The sequence below is a fragment of the Trichomonas vaginalis genome, chromosome IV (genome assembly GCF_026262505.1).
Source record: "Trichomonas vaginalis G3 chromosome IV, whole genome shotgun sequence".
Classification (NCBI taxonomy): Eukaryota; Parabasalia; order Trichomonadida; family Trichomonadidae; genus Trichomonas; species Trichomonas vaginalis.
The window spans coordinates 27,985,990-28,001,039 of NC_067206.1; the positions used below are offsets into that span (position 1 = coordinate 27,985,990).

The window sequence follows — 15,050 nt, forward strand, 5'->3', positions numbered from 1 at the left end:
ATTTCGGCTGAGAAAAACAGCAAAACCCTTCTTCCACGGGAACAAAGAAATAAAGAAGAAATAAAGTAAATTTTTTATTTATTCACGTGGAAGATAGAGCACTTTTATGACACTTTTTATTCACGATCACGACAAACAAGACAAACAAAGAAAATAAGAAAATACGGCGCTGTCGCGGTTCGAACCACAGACTCTGACCCCTCCATAACACCACCTTAGACCACTGTGCTACGTAGCCTGTCGACATAAGATTTTATAAATTGCATATTTGACGTAAATTTATTTCCATCTAGCTTCCCACCGCATAAGATATTCATACGTGTTTGTAAGACATTCATTAAACTTCTTTTCTATTGCATCTAATCTTGCGTTATTTTTTTCAATAACTTGTCTGTATTCTTCATCATCTCCAGCAGTGTTTGGGTCTTCACGTTTAAAATATTCATTGTTAACCAATTTTTTATCTACAAATTTTATTAGTGTTTGATTCACTTCGTTATGATAACGGTCATATTCTTTCAATACGTAAGTGAAGACAAAATGCGTCGTACCTTCAATCTTAAAGCTTAAAGAACTTTCAACACAGTTTTGAGGGTCTGTCAGTGCGTCAATGAGATAGTATTCGAAGTCAGTCAATAATCTTTTTAAAGTCATTTCATACAGGATAAAATTTAATGTTGTGAAGAAATAGTGTTTATCTCAGAAAAATAAAGTTAGTTTTATTTTTATTTATTTTTTTATTTTGTATGTAAAGACAGTAATGTCAACATCAGAGAACACAACAATTGCTATCGTTCATGAAGCCATAAATGAAGAATACGAGTACATACAGTATAACAAACAGTTACGTCTTATTCGTTCAGTCAAAGATGACATGTACCAAATGCAAAGTATTTTGAATGCTCTTCTTTCTACAAAGCAAGCATATCATTGGTTTGAAAACCAACAGGCAAAAGAACTTTTAGAAGAATTTCCTCATATGATTGCTTCCCTCGGAAAACCGAGGGAAGAGATTCCGTACGAAAATCGCAAGAATTTGGCTCCTGGTTTGAAAGGTTATTATGTTCATAGACTTTTAGTAAATGCTGTAGCAATGTGGGCTTCACCTCGTTATGCTTGTTATATTTTCATGATGTTAGATGAACTATATAAAGCAGAACGTGGAGAGATGGAAAAGAAACTTCAAGCAAAAGATGAAGTCATTGAATCCAAAGACAAAAGCATACAGAAAAGAATACCACGTTCAGTACCAAAAGGAAAGGAAAAAAGCTATAAGTATATGATTTACGCTGAAGAGTTGGAGAAAGAAGAAGATAGAGATATGGTTATGTTGCATTTAGTGAGAAGAAACAACAAGAGCTTTTATGACTTAGCTAAGATATATAAATCTGACAGAAACTGGTTCTATCGTGAAAACTTACCGATTTCAATGACACCGAATGAGCAAATAAAGGAAATTGTCAAAAATACTCTTCCTCAAACACACTATGACATCAAAGGTTGCACAATACTTACATTTAAAGAAGACTTAACATTACTGAAAGAAAAGATAACAGAATATTTCGACAACTTCAAAGAGGAAGAATGAAAACTTACCGATTTCAATGAAAAACATTAACTTTTTTTGACGAAGTGAAGATTTGCACTTTGTCAAAATTTAATGAAAAACATTAACGTAAACATTAACGATAAAATTTATTTCCTGGACTGTTGTCAAAATGTCATGTTGTCATCATTTTTAAAAGAAGTTAATTAACCTGGTAGCACATGGTGACGTGGTGACACTTTCAGTTATTCAAAAATATATTTTTGCTTAAATAACTTCAGGGTCAATTTCTTCAACCATTTCACTTCCTTCGTCAATGTCAATTGAAGCTTCTTCAACCTTTGGTAAGAATTTCTGTATAACATCTTTGTTCGTTATTGTCTTCAGAGATGAAGGATAATATTTCACATTTGTTTCACCCTTCTTATATTCTTTCTGTTCGGAAAGATTTAAAGCAATACTGAAGAAGTCAATATTAGAGTTCTTTATAACAGTATAATGAGTATCTTTGACATTCACGAAGAAACTCTTTTGTTTCAAAACTACTGCTAACTCTTGTGAAGTATAACGTTTGCGGTCAATGACGATAGCTAATGGTCTGACATACTGACCAAACTTAGATTCTTTCACAAACTTCTTGTTAAAGATAACATTAACATTTGAAGCATTATTGAACTCATTCTTGATGGCAGTAGCGAGAGCATTGTATGAAAAGAACTTGCAATCTTGCATGTGTTTCATTAAAATAAAAATATTAAATTATTTTGAAAAATAACTTTAAAAAATCTAATCTAATTTTTTCAAAAATATTTTTTTATTTCCTACTAAAGATGTATCGGAAGTTGTCTAAGTTAGAACACTCGGAAATAAAACAACTTCTTACAGAAGCTAACATAGAAGTAGCAAAGCATTACGCAACAAACAAAAAAGCACTCGCTGACATCCTCAATGACTATAATGGTGCAATAAGTTATGATAGAATTCATGAGTTCATAAAGCCGCAACGCGGCGAGGACGAAGTCCATGCAAGAGCATTTCCTTTAAATGACGTTGCTATTGACTTATATCATAGACGTTCAGTACCTCATGAAGTAAGAAGAGAAATGTTTGACATAACAAATGCAAACGTTGGTCATACTCGTAAAGCTCTTTCGCATGATGTTCGTCAAGAGATGTTTGACATAACAAATGCAAACGTTGGTGAAACACGAAAGAGAGACGACACACTGAAACAACAGAGAAGAGAGATGTTTAAGAGCGCTATAGAACAAGTTCGCAAAGCTAACGATGTCATTCGTTCCATTGACGACAAACCAAAAGAAGGTGAGAGATGGTTAAAGAAAGATGAAGAGAATAGGAAGAGAAATGTGAAGTCAGGCAATAGACTCATTGACTTTAACATCGAAGCTTTAGATGAACCAAACAGAGACTACTTACACAAACATTTCGGTAAGGTTTTCATGAGACTCTTAGAGAAGATTAAAATAAACTCCCAACAAAGATGGATGGTATGTTATAAACTTGGTGGAAAGTATGAATGTTCTACGTTAAACCTCAATAATATTGGAACATTACTACATCAGCTCTTGAAGGAGAACTTTATATCAGAGATAGAAGCAAATGCTGCAGGTATTGTTGAAATGCACTATGACTTCTTCTTGACAAACATAAAGAATCTTACTGAAATAAAGATGTATGATTTAACTGAATATGAAGGCTTAACGATGTCAGATGTAAAGAAAGGCAAACCAAAAAAGAGACCATATAGAGATGAAAGCACACTGACAGAAAGACAGAAAAGATTATTGAACAGACTTAAACAAACAGGAGATAAACAAGATATAGATGACTTCTGGAATGAAATCCTTGGTGAAAAGAAGTTTTATAAGAAGAGAAGCGGTCAGTTCTGGAAGTATCTTTGCACATTACCTATAAATCTTGAACGCTACCAAATCTTCAATGAACTGAACAAAAGAACTGCAACACTTATGACAGAGGACAATTGTTTCGTTTATGCTTGCATTCAGGCTGGAGTAAATGAAGAAACTATTGACCACATGAGAGAAGTCATTCGTGTTAGAGACTTTCCTCAAAGTAAAGTACAAGAAATTTCCGATTCAACAGGTATAGCATTCAATGTTACCATTGGTTATTTCAATGACTCAAGACATAATGAAATAAAGAGATACATACCAAAAGAATGTAAAACTGTTCGAACTATTGACTTACTTCTTGTTGAAGACCACTACATGCTAAACGAAAGATTACCAATGACAACATATTTCATTCGCAACTATATAGAAATCTTGAAGGAGTGTGGTGGAATGAACATTGAAAAACAGATGAAAATATATACAATGAGAGATGATAAATACATTGTTCGCATGGATAGAACTACACCGCTATGGGATGTTATGAAAACATTGTGGGAGTGCAAATATTTCGAACCTATTTCTTATGGAGAACTTTTCACATATACGACTGACTTATATAAACAGAACCTTGCACCATTTAAAGATTTGACATATGCTCCAAAGTATTGTGTACAACTGAAGAAGAAAGCAGAGTCAAAAGAAGTAAATAAAAATAAGTGCAAGTTCATTCCTGAGCATGTTTTCTTTGCTGACTTTGAGTGTAGTACCGATGGCTTTCATAAAGCTTTTAACATCTGTTATGACAGTGAAGATGGTTCAGTGAGTGAAAGCATATGGGGTCAAAACTGTGCAACAGAATTTTTGGAGCGACTTCCTGACAAGAGTTTAATATATTTCCATAACCTCAGCTATGATATAAACTTCATCTTAAGACACATGACAGAAGTGAAAGGAACTCCCATCATTAAAGGTTCACGAACAATGCAAATAACTGGTTTATATAAAGGAAGGGCAATTATTATAAAAGACTCTTACAGTGTTATAAATAAGAAGCTTAAACTATTTCCTGCTATGTTTAACTTACAAACAGGACCGAAAGAAGTATTTCCATACAACTACTACAGCAGTGTTTTGTTAGCAAATGACAACAGAACTGGTGTCATTTCTGAAGCATGTAAGTTTGTAAAAGATATTGAAACGTTCATGAAGAACATAGATTCCATCAAAGGTTGCAGAATAGATGAAAACCACTTCGACTTAGAAAAATATAGCACGTTTTACTGCAAACAAGATGTAAGAATTTTAAGAGAAGGTTTTGTAAAGTTCCGCAATGACTTATTGAAAGAGTTTGATTTAAACGTTTATGACTACGTTAGTATTTGTTCTATTGCTAACAAATTGTTTGAGAACAGAGTGTACTTCCCGAATGGAAATCTTTATGACCTCTCAAATAAACCAAGAGAATTTATTTCAAGATGCATTCAAGGTGGAAGATGTATGTTGTCAGATAACATTAAACAAAAGAGCAAAAAGAAACTCATTGCTGACTTCGACGCTGTTTCATTATATCCATCAGCTATAGCAAGACTTTATACTTTAGAAGGAATTCCAAAAGTATTGAAGGATGAGATGTTAAGCACAGAGTATCTCATGAGACATTTATTCGATGACGACCAAAAGGAACCCATTGGTGAAAAGTTTATGTCTGGCTTCTTTGTTCTCATTAAGATAACAGAGATTGGAATACATAGACACTTTCCTTTAATAGTTTGTGACCCTGAACTAAATCCAGAACTTAACGTTCCCAGAAGTTCAAACACTTGCTGTTTAATGTATGTTGACCATATAACATTACAAGACCTTATAAAATATCAAGGTGTCAAATGTGAAGTGTTGCAAGGATATTACTACGATGGAAACAGAGATATTAGAATAAGAGATGAAGTAAAGAAGTTGTTTGAGTTAAGGTTAAAGTATAAGAAAGAAGGAAATCCTTTGCAAGAAAATATAAAGCTCATTCTGAACAGTATTTATGGCAAAACTATTCTATCTCCTATTGAGTCAAAAATAACCATAGTAGATGACAAAGATGCTATAAGATATGCCATCAGAAACTACAACCATATAGTGAAGTTCGAAGGTTTGGATGGTTCAGATAAAACTATTTTCAAGCTAACGAAAAGCATTTGCAGACACTTTAACTTCTGTCCACTTGGTGTTAACATTCTGTCTATGTCAAAACGTATTATGAATGAAGTGTTTTGCACGATTGAAGACTTAGGATTAAAAGCATTTTATCAGGATACAGATTCGATGCACATTTACAATGAAGACATACCACGTTTAGCTCATGAATTTAAGAAGAGATACGGTAGAGAACTTATTGGTAAAAACCTTGGTCAGTTTCATAGTGACTTCGCAGAAATAACACCTGGAAAACAAAGTTTAGCATACAAGTCAATATTTTGTGGAAAGAAGACTTACATAGACTTACTCACTAACGATTTAAATGAAGTTGCATTTCACTGCAGAATGAAAGGCGTGAAGCAAGATGTTATTGCTTTAACCGCTAATGAAATGTTTCCTGAAGCTATACAATGCTATTACAATGAAGATAAAGGTTTAATGGTTCCGCAAGGAAAATTTGACAAAGACTCTGAGTTCAGTGTCATGAAACTTTATAAAGCACTTTATGACGGTCAAGAGATTGGATTTGACTTATGTAAGTCTTCTAGTCCTTGCTTTGCTGAAAAGTTTAACTTCTCAATAACGACTAAAACAAGCTTTATTCGTAAGTTGAAGTTCTGAGGTCATTTATTTTTGAGGTCAGCAATGAGGTCATGAATGAGGTCATTTATTTTTGTCAGCAATGAGGTCATTCATGATAAAAATAAGCCGCTAGCGGCAAGGGCGAAGCCCATGTGGTCATTTACAATACTGCGATGGTAGAGTTTAAGAGTTGTGCTTCAATGTAGAGACAGTCCTTATGGTCTGGAGGTAAGAACACTGGGCAGTTATGGTCATGAGTGGAGAACATGTCTATCCAAAACTCACGATTGAAGCCAGTTAATTTATAGTATTTAGGGTTAGGAAGTGGTGTAGTTCTTGTATGACCAATGAACTCATTTTCAACTCCCTTACTTAAGTTTGAATATAATATAGCTTGCTTTCTATCCCAAATGCCAGGTGTTACAATCTTTGAAAATTCATTTTTCCTCGGAAGCATTGCATCATAATTGAAAACATTCTTGAAATCATCACTTGGTTCAGAGATTTGAAATCTTATACGTAATGGATTTTCTTTCTCTTTAGCTACTTCATTGAATGGTGAGAATACAACAAACTGACAGTCATGAGTTCCATCTTCATTTTCATTAAATTCATAATGAAAGTCTATAAGTTGTGGCTGACTACCTTCTTCTTTCAGTTGTGCAAGAAACTCACGTAAAGGCTGTAAAGTTTGTACTTCAATGTTAAACTTTTTCTCGAACATTTCATTAAATGAAATCATACATTGCAACAATGTTGTATCGTCTTTAAAGTATTTGTATATGTGAATGTTTTGGGCGCTTAAAGACTGTTCGTCATTTTCTATCTCGACTTGAAGTATAAAGTCAACTTTCCTAAATGCACGTGTTATATACATAGATGTTATGCCAATGTACTTCTCTTCATTTATGTTCACAATCCAGTCTGTTGGAAACTTAAACGTTACTCTGTTCCCCTTTATTTTGACGTCAGGGTTTTCACTACTGAACGCAACAGATAAAGGTATTTGTCTATACATTTAGTTCCAATAAAAATAAACCATTTACTCTTTCTTCACTTCAGCTTCTTTAGCTTTTGCTTCAGCTTCTTCTCTAGCTTTCTTCGCGAGCAAACGTGGGTTCTTCTGTCTTCCAGCAGCTAATGCAGCTAGTTGTTTTTCACTAAGTTTTCTCTTTGGTCTCTCTGGCTTTTGTTCTTGTTTTTGTTCCTTCAGTTCGGATAAAATTTGCTCGCGAATTTCTTTCTTCAATGCTTCAACATCTATGACCCCTTGGGTCTTGTCCGTAGGACTTGTCTGAGTCATTTGACTGCAGATAAAAAACAAAATTAAAACTTTAACCGATGTAAAATGAGCTTGTCAAAATCAGAACGAGAGTCTATTATATTAAATGACGCCAGAGGAATACAACATCCTTTCTATTACGTAAGTCAGAGTAAAGATGGTAAAATATATGTAAGAAAAAGAAAGGTTCCATTAGCGAATGCAGAAAGCGACAACATTAAGGTGCATGGCAAGGGTGAAGTCCACGAAGCCCATATAAAACCTTCTGTTCAAACTGAGCCACCAAAAGAACCAGAAGAAAAGAAGCCAGATGTACTTTCAATAACGAACCAAGAGCTTATTGCAAAGTTCGTGAATTTCATTGAAAAACAAACCGAGTCAAAGAACCCTGACCCGCCAGTGAAAGAAGTTGAGACAAAAGAGAATGTACAGTTCATTGAAAATGTCAAGAAACAACTTCCACCACGAATGCCAAGAAGAAGAGTGAGAATAATGAAGTAAATAGATATTTTTATCTGAAGTAAATACATGCAGAACGAACAGCTAAACGAATTTACTCCAGCAGAGCATATTCATCAGATTCGCTCATATTTCGATATCATAGACAATGCAGTTCAAATTGGTGACACTAATAGAAAATATTCTGACGCAAAGATTCCATCACAACCTGGAACTGCTAAAGATAACACATGGGTAACATTCAATCTCTCACCTCCTGGTGAAAATATGTTGGACCTTTACAATACATTCATTACGTATAAAATGGAAGGTCAATTTATTGTAGATAAAGAAATTGGTTCAGGTTCCAATAAAACAAACCCACCAGGATTTTGGATTGGTTTCGATGACGCTTTCTATGCAGTTGCTGGATATCAAATCCTTGCAAATGGTCGTATCGTATATTCTCAAGACAACGCAAGAGAAGAAGCATATATAACTTCAAACTCACAAACTACCGAACAAATAAAGAAAGTAGATGTTTTCTCAAAGACTCGACATGAAGATGTATGGAGTCATTCGGGAACATGCAGAACAGGACAAATTGTTAGTGGTCCAATTACAGCAGGAAAATCATTTGATTTTAAGCTTCGTTTAAGAATTCCTGTTAGAAGATTCCTTCCATTAGAAGCTATTCGATTTATTCCAGCTTTTGCAGGAAACATTCAGCTTAAAGTAAAGTTCAGTAGCGACGCCTTACAATGCACATCTATATCTGTAAATGATATCATTGCTTTCAATCCAACTCTTAAAGTTGCATTTGCTTCAGATTCAAATCCACCGACAAATAAATTTGTTCCATGGAATGAACCATTCACTATGATAACGAAGGCAGTAGAAGCTAGTGGAACAGTTACTATTACAACTGTAACCCAGCAACTATTTCGAACAAAGATGGATTTTAATGAATGTTTCATTCATCCAAAGTCATTCTCTTTAGACCCTAACATTTATACAGAACTTGTAGAACATTATACAAACGAGGCTTTATGTTTTCCTGTTAAAGTTATGGATTGGATTCCTATGGACGGTTCATTCTCAAAGAATACAGATAGTTCAAGTGCAACATTTACAGCAGCTTATACGCCTATTAATGTTAAAAGTATTTGGGCACTATTTAGAAAGAAAGACAACTATTATGTTAATTTTGAGAACCCTAAGTTTAAATATCTTCAGCTTTCCATGGGAGCTTATGGAAATATGCCTGCAGAACCTGAAAAATCATATGGACCTGTATTTTATGAAATGGTTGCGAACGCTTGCAATACAAACAATGATATGATTGGATTTAATGAAGATGTTATGAGGTCATTGGTGGATGATGGTAGTGTGGAACATAAATGGGATAGCTATGACAACACACATTTCTTATGTGGTTTTCCAACAGAAGTGGACTTTTGCTTCCAGCAAGGTCAAACATCTACTGCTCCAATAACATACAAATTGTCTGTTAAAGGACCTATTGAACTAGCAACTGAAAACGTACCAAAGCCACTTATTGGATTTATGAGGGATTGTTGCTTTGCCATTCAGGTGCGTGCTAATGGCATCCCCATAATAAGATTAGATGACTATAACTTAGCTACGGACGACAGTGAGGAATAAAGGATGAACGTTTATTTTTAAAGCTTATAAATGAGTTCTTCATCAAGCTCTCGTGAACCTTCACCATCTATGAAACAAACTTTACCAAACGATTATGGAGCACCTATTGAATATTTCTTACGAGCTGCACAATGGCAAAGAGCAGTCTCACCAAGGTTAGGTGTTCCACCAGCTCCTGTCAAAAATAGCATTTGGTCAAGTCCTTATATAAAATATGGTCTCCCACTAGGTTTGCTAGCTACAGCAGGAGCAGTAATGATGTTGAAAAGAAATAAAGCAAATGTTGTAAATAATACTGAAGTAGCTGAAGTTAAACAAACTCCGACACCATCGCCAAAACCAACGCCTTCACAAACAACACCTTCAATGACTCCTGAACCTATGGAATTACAAACTCCTGTTCAAAAGTCAACTCCAAAACCGACTCCAACATTTAAACCAGAACCTACACCACAAATAAATCGTAAAACTCCTGCGTTTCCTTACTGAAAAAATAACGTTATTTTTATTTAATATTAAAATTTTTATTTGATTGAAATGACGACTAAAGTCACTGAAGCAATGAAACAAAAGTTTTTGGTAGAATACATTAAATCAGGAATTATTCCAGAAGGTTTTTACATTCATACTATGAAGGATGGTAGAGTTCAGTTTAGAAAGATAAAGCAACCATTAGATAAAGAAGGAATTTTGAGAAAGATTAAACTTCATGAGGACAACATTGCTGAACTTAAGAAGAAGTTAGAAGAGTTGGAGAAAGCAGACGACAGTGAGGAATAAAGCAATGAATTCAACAGGGTAGAAATGAGGTTAGAAATCGGGTTAGATCTCACCACTTCACCTAAATTTATTTTTGTGCTATGTTTTCATACGTGTGAGGGTGGTGAGATCATTTATTTTTTATTTTATTTTTTAAAATTATTTTTATTTTATTTGGATGTAATGACAGAACAAAAGCAACTCATACAAATCAAAACATATAACAAACATACATTTAAACATTTATTCTTCCTTCCTGAGCATAACATGTTCTTTCAAATACATCCGAGACCAGTTGACTTTTCATTGACTGTTTATAAAGATAGAAATAGTTATATCATTAAACCATACGATGACGAAGGTAAGTTATGTAAATTGTACGTTAAGAAGTTAGAGAAAGTTTATGGCTTCAAGTATGACTACAATAGGGTTAACACTGATGATGAAGATATTGAGGAAAATTTATGAGAACATTAGTGAAGTTGTTAGTGAGAACGATAGTGAGGTGAAATTGTTGGCGGCTTTGTAAATATTTAAGGTTAAGTTAGTTTTTGCGTTCATGTTGTAAAATATACGTTAACGGTTTTGTAAAGTGTCAAATTCACAAGTATTGGGTAAGGTGGAACGCAGTGCCACCATACCCAAGACTTGTATACTAACTAATATATGTGTCACCTAATTGGTTCACATCATGAGCCGGATTTGTAATTCTTAAACGAGTTTGTTTATCATCAAAATATGGAGCATCAGAGTCATTGCATGAACTTTCAAGTTCTCTATAATATCTTCTACCGTCATTCTTTGCGAATATTTCATTTATCTTTTCGAATGAATGAAACACATTTCCATTAATCGGTTTAGTGTTTGGCACCAAATAGTTAGTCGTCATTTATTAATAAATAAAAAATCAAAATTAAAAGATGAAAATGAATTTTTAATTTTAATGAAATAATCAACTATGGCTGCAGGTATATTTAAGAAACTTGGGGAATAAAGTAAAAGAGGAGCGAGTAAAGTTTGGGAAACATTGAAGAAGGGGGCAAATTGGATATTTAAGAATAAAGAAGCAATTAGTGACGTTGCTGAATCAATAACACCAAAAGCTGCCCCAATAAGAGAAGTTTTAAATAAAGGAGAAAAGTTTATCAAAGACTACAACCGATACTAAGATAAAAATAATTTTAAGCCGCTAAGCGGCGAGATGATCCATAGGATCTCATATTTATTTTTCCACTATCTACCTCCTATTTTATTAAGTATTCCTTCAGCAATTCCACCAACTGCGTTACCTGCTTGTGCTCCCATCGCCGGATTACTTGCTTTAGTACCTAATACTCCACCTATGATAGTTCCTGCCGTTTTCGCTACTGGTGCCAAAAAGTTTGCAACGGGTTTAATAATCTTTTTATAAACCCAACCGCAGCTTTCTTAATTCCATCCCATAATTTTTTAAAGAATCCTGCCGCCATTTCTGATTTAATATTAATTAAAATATATTTCATCACTTATATTCTAATTTTTATTTAATGATAAATGAAACCGATTTTTAAAAATAAATGAAACAGAGGAGGAAGAAATAAATGAAAGTGAAAATGTTCAACAAAAAATAAACGTTGTTAAACCAATTACTGAAATAAAAATTTTTTCATCTGTTGAAGAATTTAATGACTATTATGCTAATAATAAAAAATTATTTGAAGAATTGACAACATGTAAATTGAATAAAATGTTTAAAGTTGATGGATTCAAAATTTCAAAAATAAAAGGAGTGGTTAGTTTGAAATCTATTCCTCAATCAAGAATCACCTCATTAATGAAAATTGATGATTTAACAAAAAGAATAGAAGAGATTGAAGAAAGAATAAACCAGATAATTGATATCATAAATTCAAATAATCATTAGTTTCTTAAAGTTCAATGTTGAACTCATCAAATTCATCTTCATCATTACCATTACCTTTAGCGAGTTTATTTACTCTTTCAACTTTATCTTTTGATAGTCTTGCGTTTAATTTTTTCTGAAGTTTTTCGTTACCAAGTTCTAAAATTTTACACGGATGATATTTAAACCCGTTAAATTCTTTTTCCTCAGTTTTAATCATTAATCTACAAAGAACTTTAGTGAGGTGGTTTTGTTGTTTAAACCATTTATCCTTAATATTTGTTATAAATTCAATATCCGGAATTAATTCCCAAATTTTTGAATTTTCGATTAATTTACCATCAAATGCAAAAGCAATAGGTTTAATATTAAACTTACCTTTATAAAATAAACTTTGTACGCAATCATCAAAATAAACGTCTACTTGTTTAACCTGGGTGAGAATTGGTGAAAGTTTATCCATTAATTGATTCACAGTCACGAATTTTGATTCACTCATTTCTTACGAATTAAAAAAATAAATTATTCAAAAATGTAAGACGTGAATTTTTAAAGTTTATTTTTTATTCATGAAAATCATTATTTCTAATTTCTTTTACTCTCTCGTATATACTAGATTTAAAGAATTCAGAACATTTCCCATAATCTCCTAAATGTTTTCTTATCCCTAACGTGTGCCAGTTATTATATGAAACTGAATAAACTTTATCTTTATCTTTACACCTTTCATCACTTCCAATATATTTATATCTCAGTTTTGATTTAGCATTTTCATATTCATTAACGTTTAATAATTCACAGTCTTCCTTTTTAAATTGATGTTTAAGATATTCAGGATTTAATACTCTACATTTATATGCTCCTAACTTAGTTCTAAAGGTTTTTCTACAAAATTTAGGAATTCCATCCTCTTTAATGTCATCAATGATTTCCATTTCATTATTTTCAATTTCTTCTTCTCGTTTATGAGGTCTTTGATTATGACTCCATTGATTCCATGAAATTAAATATTCTTTATCATTATATTTATACCTCATTAGCTTATTTTGGCTTTCATATTCATTTAATAATTCACAATCTTCATTTTTAAATTGAAGTTTAACCCATTCAGGATTTAAATGATGTTTAATTAATCGCGGAATATCTGACATCATCTATATATAGCTTCTTTTATAAAAGATAAAAAAATAAATTATTTTAAAATTAATGTTAATTTTTTAAATGATTTATAAATAAATATATTTTAATGCATCGTCTATATATAGATGTAACAAAAAAAGTCACTAAACCCGTCCTATCATACTACTACTCTTGATTAAATTCGTCCTTCCCATGCATTGACACTTGCAATCAAGTTTTCCAGCACCGCAATCGCAATATCCTCTATCAATCGAGCAACGAACAACAGGATGGCCGGCATGGCACCTGTTTTTACAAGCAGTGCAAATAACTCTGTCTCCTTGGCAACATTGAAGGCATTTCCAGAATTCACCGCAAATACTATCACGTCCTGACTTGATGAACATGCAATCAATTTCTTTATCAAAAGTAACACCGTTTTTAATGATATCTGACAATTTTGCAATTTCGCCTTTGAGATCTTGGGCCATTCTAGCAAGTTCCATAGAAATCATGGTTATCCATTCTTGCGTATTGTTCTCAATCAAGTAGTTAAGGAGGTTTTCAATAGTTGGAATATCTAACTGTTGGATTGGTAAATCATTGAGGTAGTAGACAGGAAGATGGTGCTTTATTATGGTGTTTGTATAGGTGTTCCAGTTCTCAAATTGTGGGTATTGTTCGTAAATATCAACTAAGAAATGAGTTGCAATGGAATTAAGCCATTTTAATGGAACAAGGTTGATATTTTTGGCAAGAGATTGTAAGAGACTCTTATAATCATAGAAAACAAGTGGTAAATCAAGTTCTTGAATCGAAATCATGGCAGCGTTGAAATTAATTGCTTCAATGACTTCTGGCATGTCTAATTCTTTAGCAATAATAAGGTATCGGTCGGCTTTGTCTAAGGATATATCGAAATTTGTTGATGAAATTTGAGCAAAGAAACTTGTGATTATTTCATCATCAAGATGGCATTGTAATTGATATGAAGAACAAGAGTTATCTGTTGAAATTATGCTATAGATTAAATTTGAAAGCAAAATTGCTTCAAATTTCTTCATCTTCAATGTTTTTGTTTGATTGTAGATAATTTCAAACTCTTCTTGGCTATCTTTGACTAAAGACCCGCAATTAAACACTTTAGTAGGTGAGAAATGGATAGCTTTCATTGTCGAAAATTATTATGAGTCAAAAAACAAAAAAAAGTCAAAAAATTTCCTATACTTATTTTTACAGGCGTGAATAGTTAAACTGTTCTAGATCAGTTTCATTATCTTTACAAATAGGATTTATTTGGCAATCTTACATTGAGCTTACTTTGCTTCATTTATATAAATATTGGGTATAATTACTTTGAATCAACTCAAATTTGGAAGATTTTGATATAATATCTCAAATATTATAATCCATAACTTCGAAATACCATATAATAAAACAAAGAAAGGAGATAGATTGCTTATTGGAAGCTTCCATTTCAAATTGAGAAAAATAGAGCTCGTATGATGATTCAAGAGTTTAATTTTTAGAGCCATGTATATAAATTAGCATATATTGCATTTATCGTTCTTGCATTACAATATAAAATACGTTTGTTTCCACCAAAAACTTCATATTGTCTTTCAAAAAAAAAAAGATATTGAAACAGTTGTAAATCATTGGAGATAAAATTACTTTTCAGTTGATAAATAATTTTGAAAGAAAATTTTATCAAAT

General features: G+C 32.7%; 10 protein-coding genes across 10 annotated transcripts, besides 2 other annotated features; 7 read left to right on the top strand and 3 right to left on the bottom strand.

Moving 5' to 3' along the window:
• Positions 1-10,994: part of a mobile genetic element that runs on past the window's edge.
• Positions 280-654, bottom strand: TVAGG3_0181760 (uncharacterized protein; the record flags this gene model as incomplete). The annotated part of the gene is made up of 1 exon (XM_051225647.1): positions 280-654. One exon carries the CDS (start codon positions 652-654, stop codon positions 280-282), a length of 375 nt encoding a protein of 124 aa, XP_051110633.1.
• Positions 761-1,247, top strand: TVAGG3_0181770 (KilA, N-terminal/APSES-type HTH, DNA-binding family; the record flags this gene model as incomplete). The annotated part of the gene is made up of 1 exon (XM_051225648.1): positions 761-1,247. A coding segment is annotated over one exon (487 nt), but the record flags the coding sequence as incomplete, so codon positions are not given.
• On the top strand, positions 2,377-5,153 carry TVAGG3_0181780 (organellar and viral DNA polymerase type B; the record flags this gene model as incomplete). The annotated part of the gene is made up of 1 exon (XM_051225649.1): positions 2,377-5,153. A coding segment is annotated over one exon (2,777 nt), but the record flags the coding sequence as incomplete, so codon positions are not given.
• TVAGG3_0181790 (organellar and viral DNA polymerase type B) lies at positions 5,251-6,228 on the top strand (the record flags this gene model as incomplete). The annotated part of the gene is made up of 1 exon (XM_051225650.1): positions 5,251-6,228. One exon carries the CDS (start codon positions 5,251-5,253, stop codon positions 6,226-6,228), a length of 978 nt encoding a protein of 325 aa, XP_051110636.1.
• TVAGG3_0181800 (uncharacterized protein) lies at positions 7,232-7,492 on the bottom strand (the record flags this gene model as incomplete). Its single annotated transcript, XM_051225651.1, has 1 exon — positions 7,232-7,492. One exon carries the CDS (start codon positions 7,490-7,492, stop codon positions 7,232-7,234), a length of 261 nt encoding a protein of 86 aa, XP_051110637.1.
• Positions 7,538-7,972, top strand: TVAGG3_0181810 (uncharacterized protein; the record flags this gene model as incomplete). Its single annotated transcript, XM_051225652.1, has 1 exon — positions 7,538-7,972. The coding sequence occupies one exon, from the start codon at positions 7,538-7,540 to the stop codon at positions 7,970-7,972; it is 435 nt and encodes a 144-aa protein (XP_051110638.1).
• TVAGG3_0181820 (uncharacterized protein) lies at positions 8,000-9,574 on the top strand (the record flags this gene model as incomplete). The annotated part of the gene is made up of 1 exon (XM_051225653.1): positions 8,000-9,574. The coding sequence occupies one exon, from the start codon at positions 8,000-8,002 to the stop codon at positions 9,572-9,574; it is 1,575 nt and encodes a 524-aa protein (XP_051110639.1).
• TVAGG3_0181830 (uncharacterized protein) lies at positions 9,605-10,063 on the top strand (the record flags this gene model as incomplete). The annotated part of the gene is made up of 1 exon (XM_051225654.1): positions 9,605-10,063. The coding sequence occupies one exon, from the start codon at positions 9,605-9,607 to the stop codon at positions 10,061-10,063; it is 459 nt and encodes a 152-aa protein (XP_051110640.1).
• On the top strand, positions 10,112-10,354 carry TVAGG3_0181840 (uncharacterized protein; the record flags this gene model as incomplete). Its single annotated transcript, XM_051225655.1, has 1 exon — positions 10,112-10,354. One exon carries the CDS (start codon positions 10,112-10,114, stop codon positions 10,352-10,354), a length of 243 nt encoding a protein of 80 aa, XP_051110641.1.
• Positions 10,355-10,994: a terminal%2Cinverted (terminal inverted repeat of Maverick-1C transposon ID:TVAGG3_0181690).
• A 2,446-nt stretch (positions 10,995-13,440) lies between these two features.
• On the bottom strand, positions 13,441-14,514 carry TVAGG3_0181850 (perineurial glial growth protein family; the record flags this gene model as incomplete). The annotated part of the gene is made up of 1 exon (XM_001316442.1): positions 13,499-14,506. One exon carries the CDS (start codon positions 14,504-14,506, stop codon positions 13,499-13,501), a length of 1,008 nt encoding a protein of 335 aa, XP_001316477.1.
• Positions 14,515-15,050: the final 536 nt, after the last annotated feature.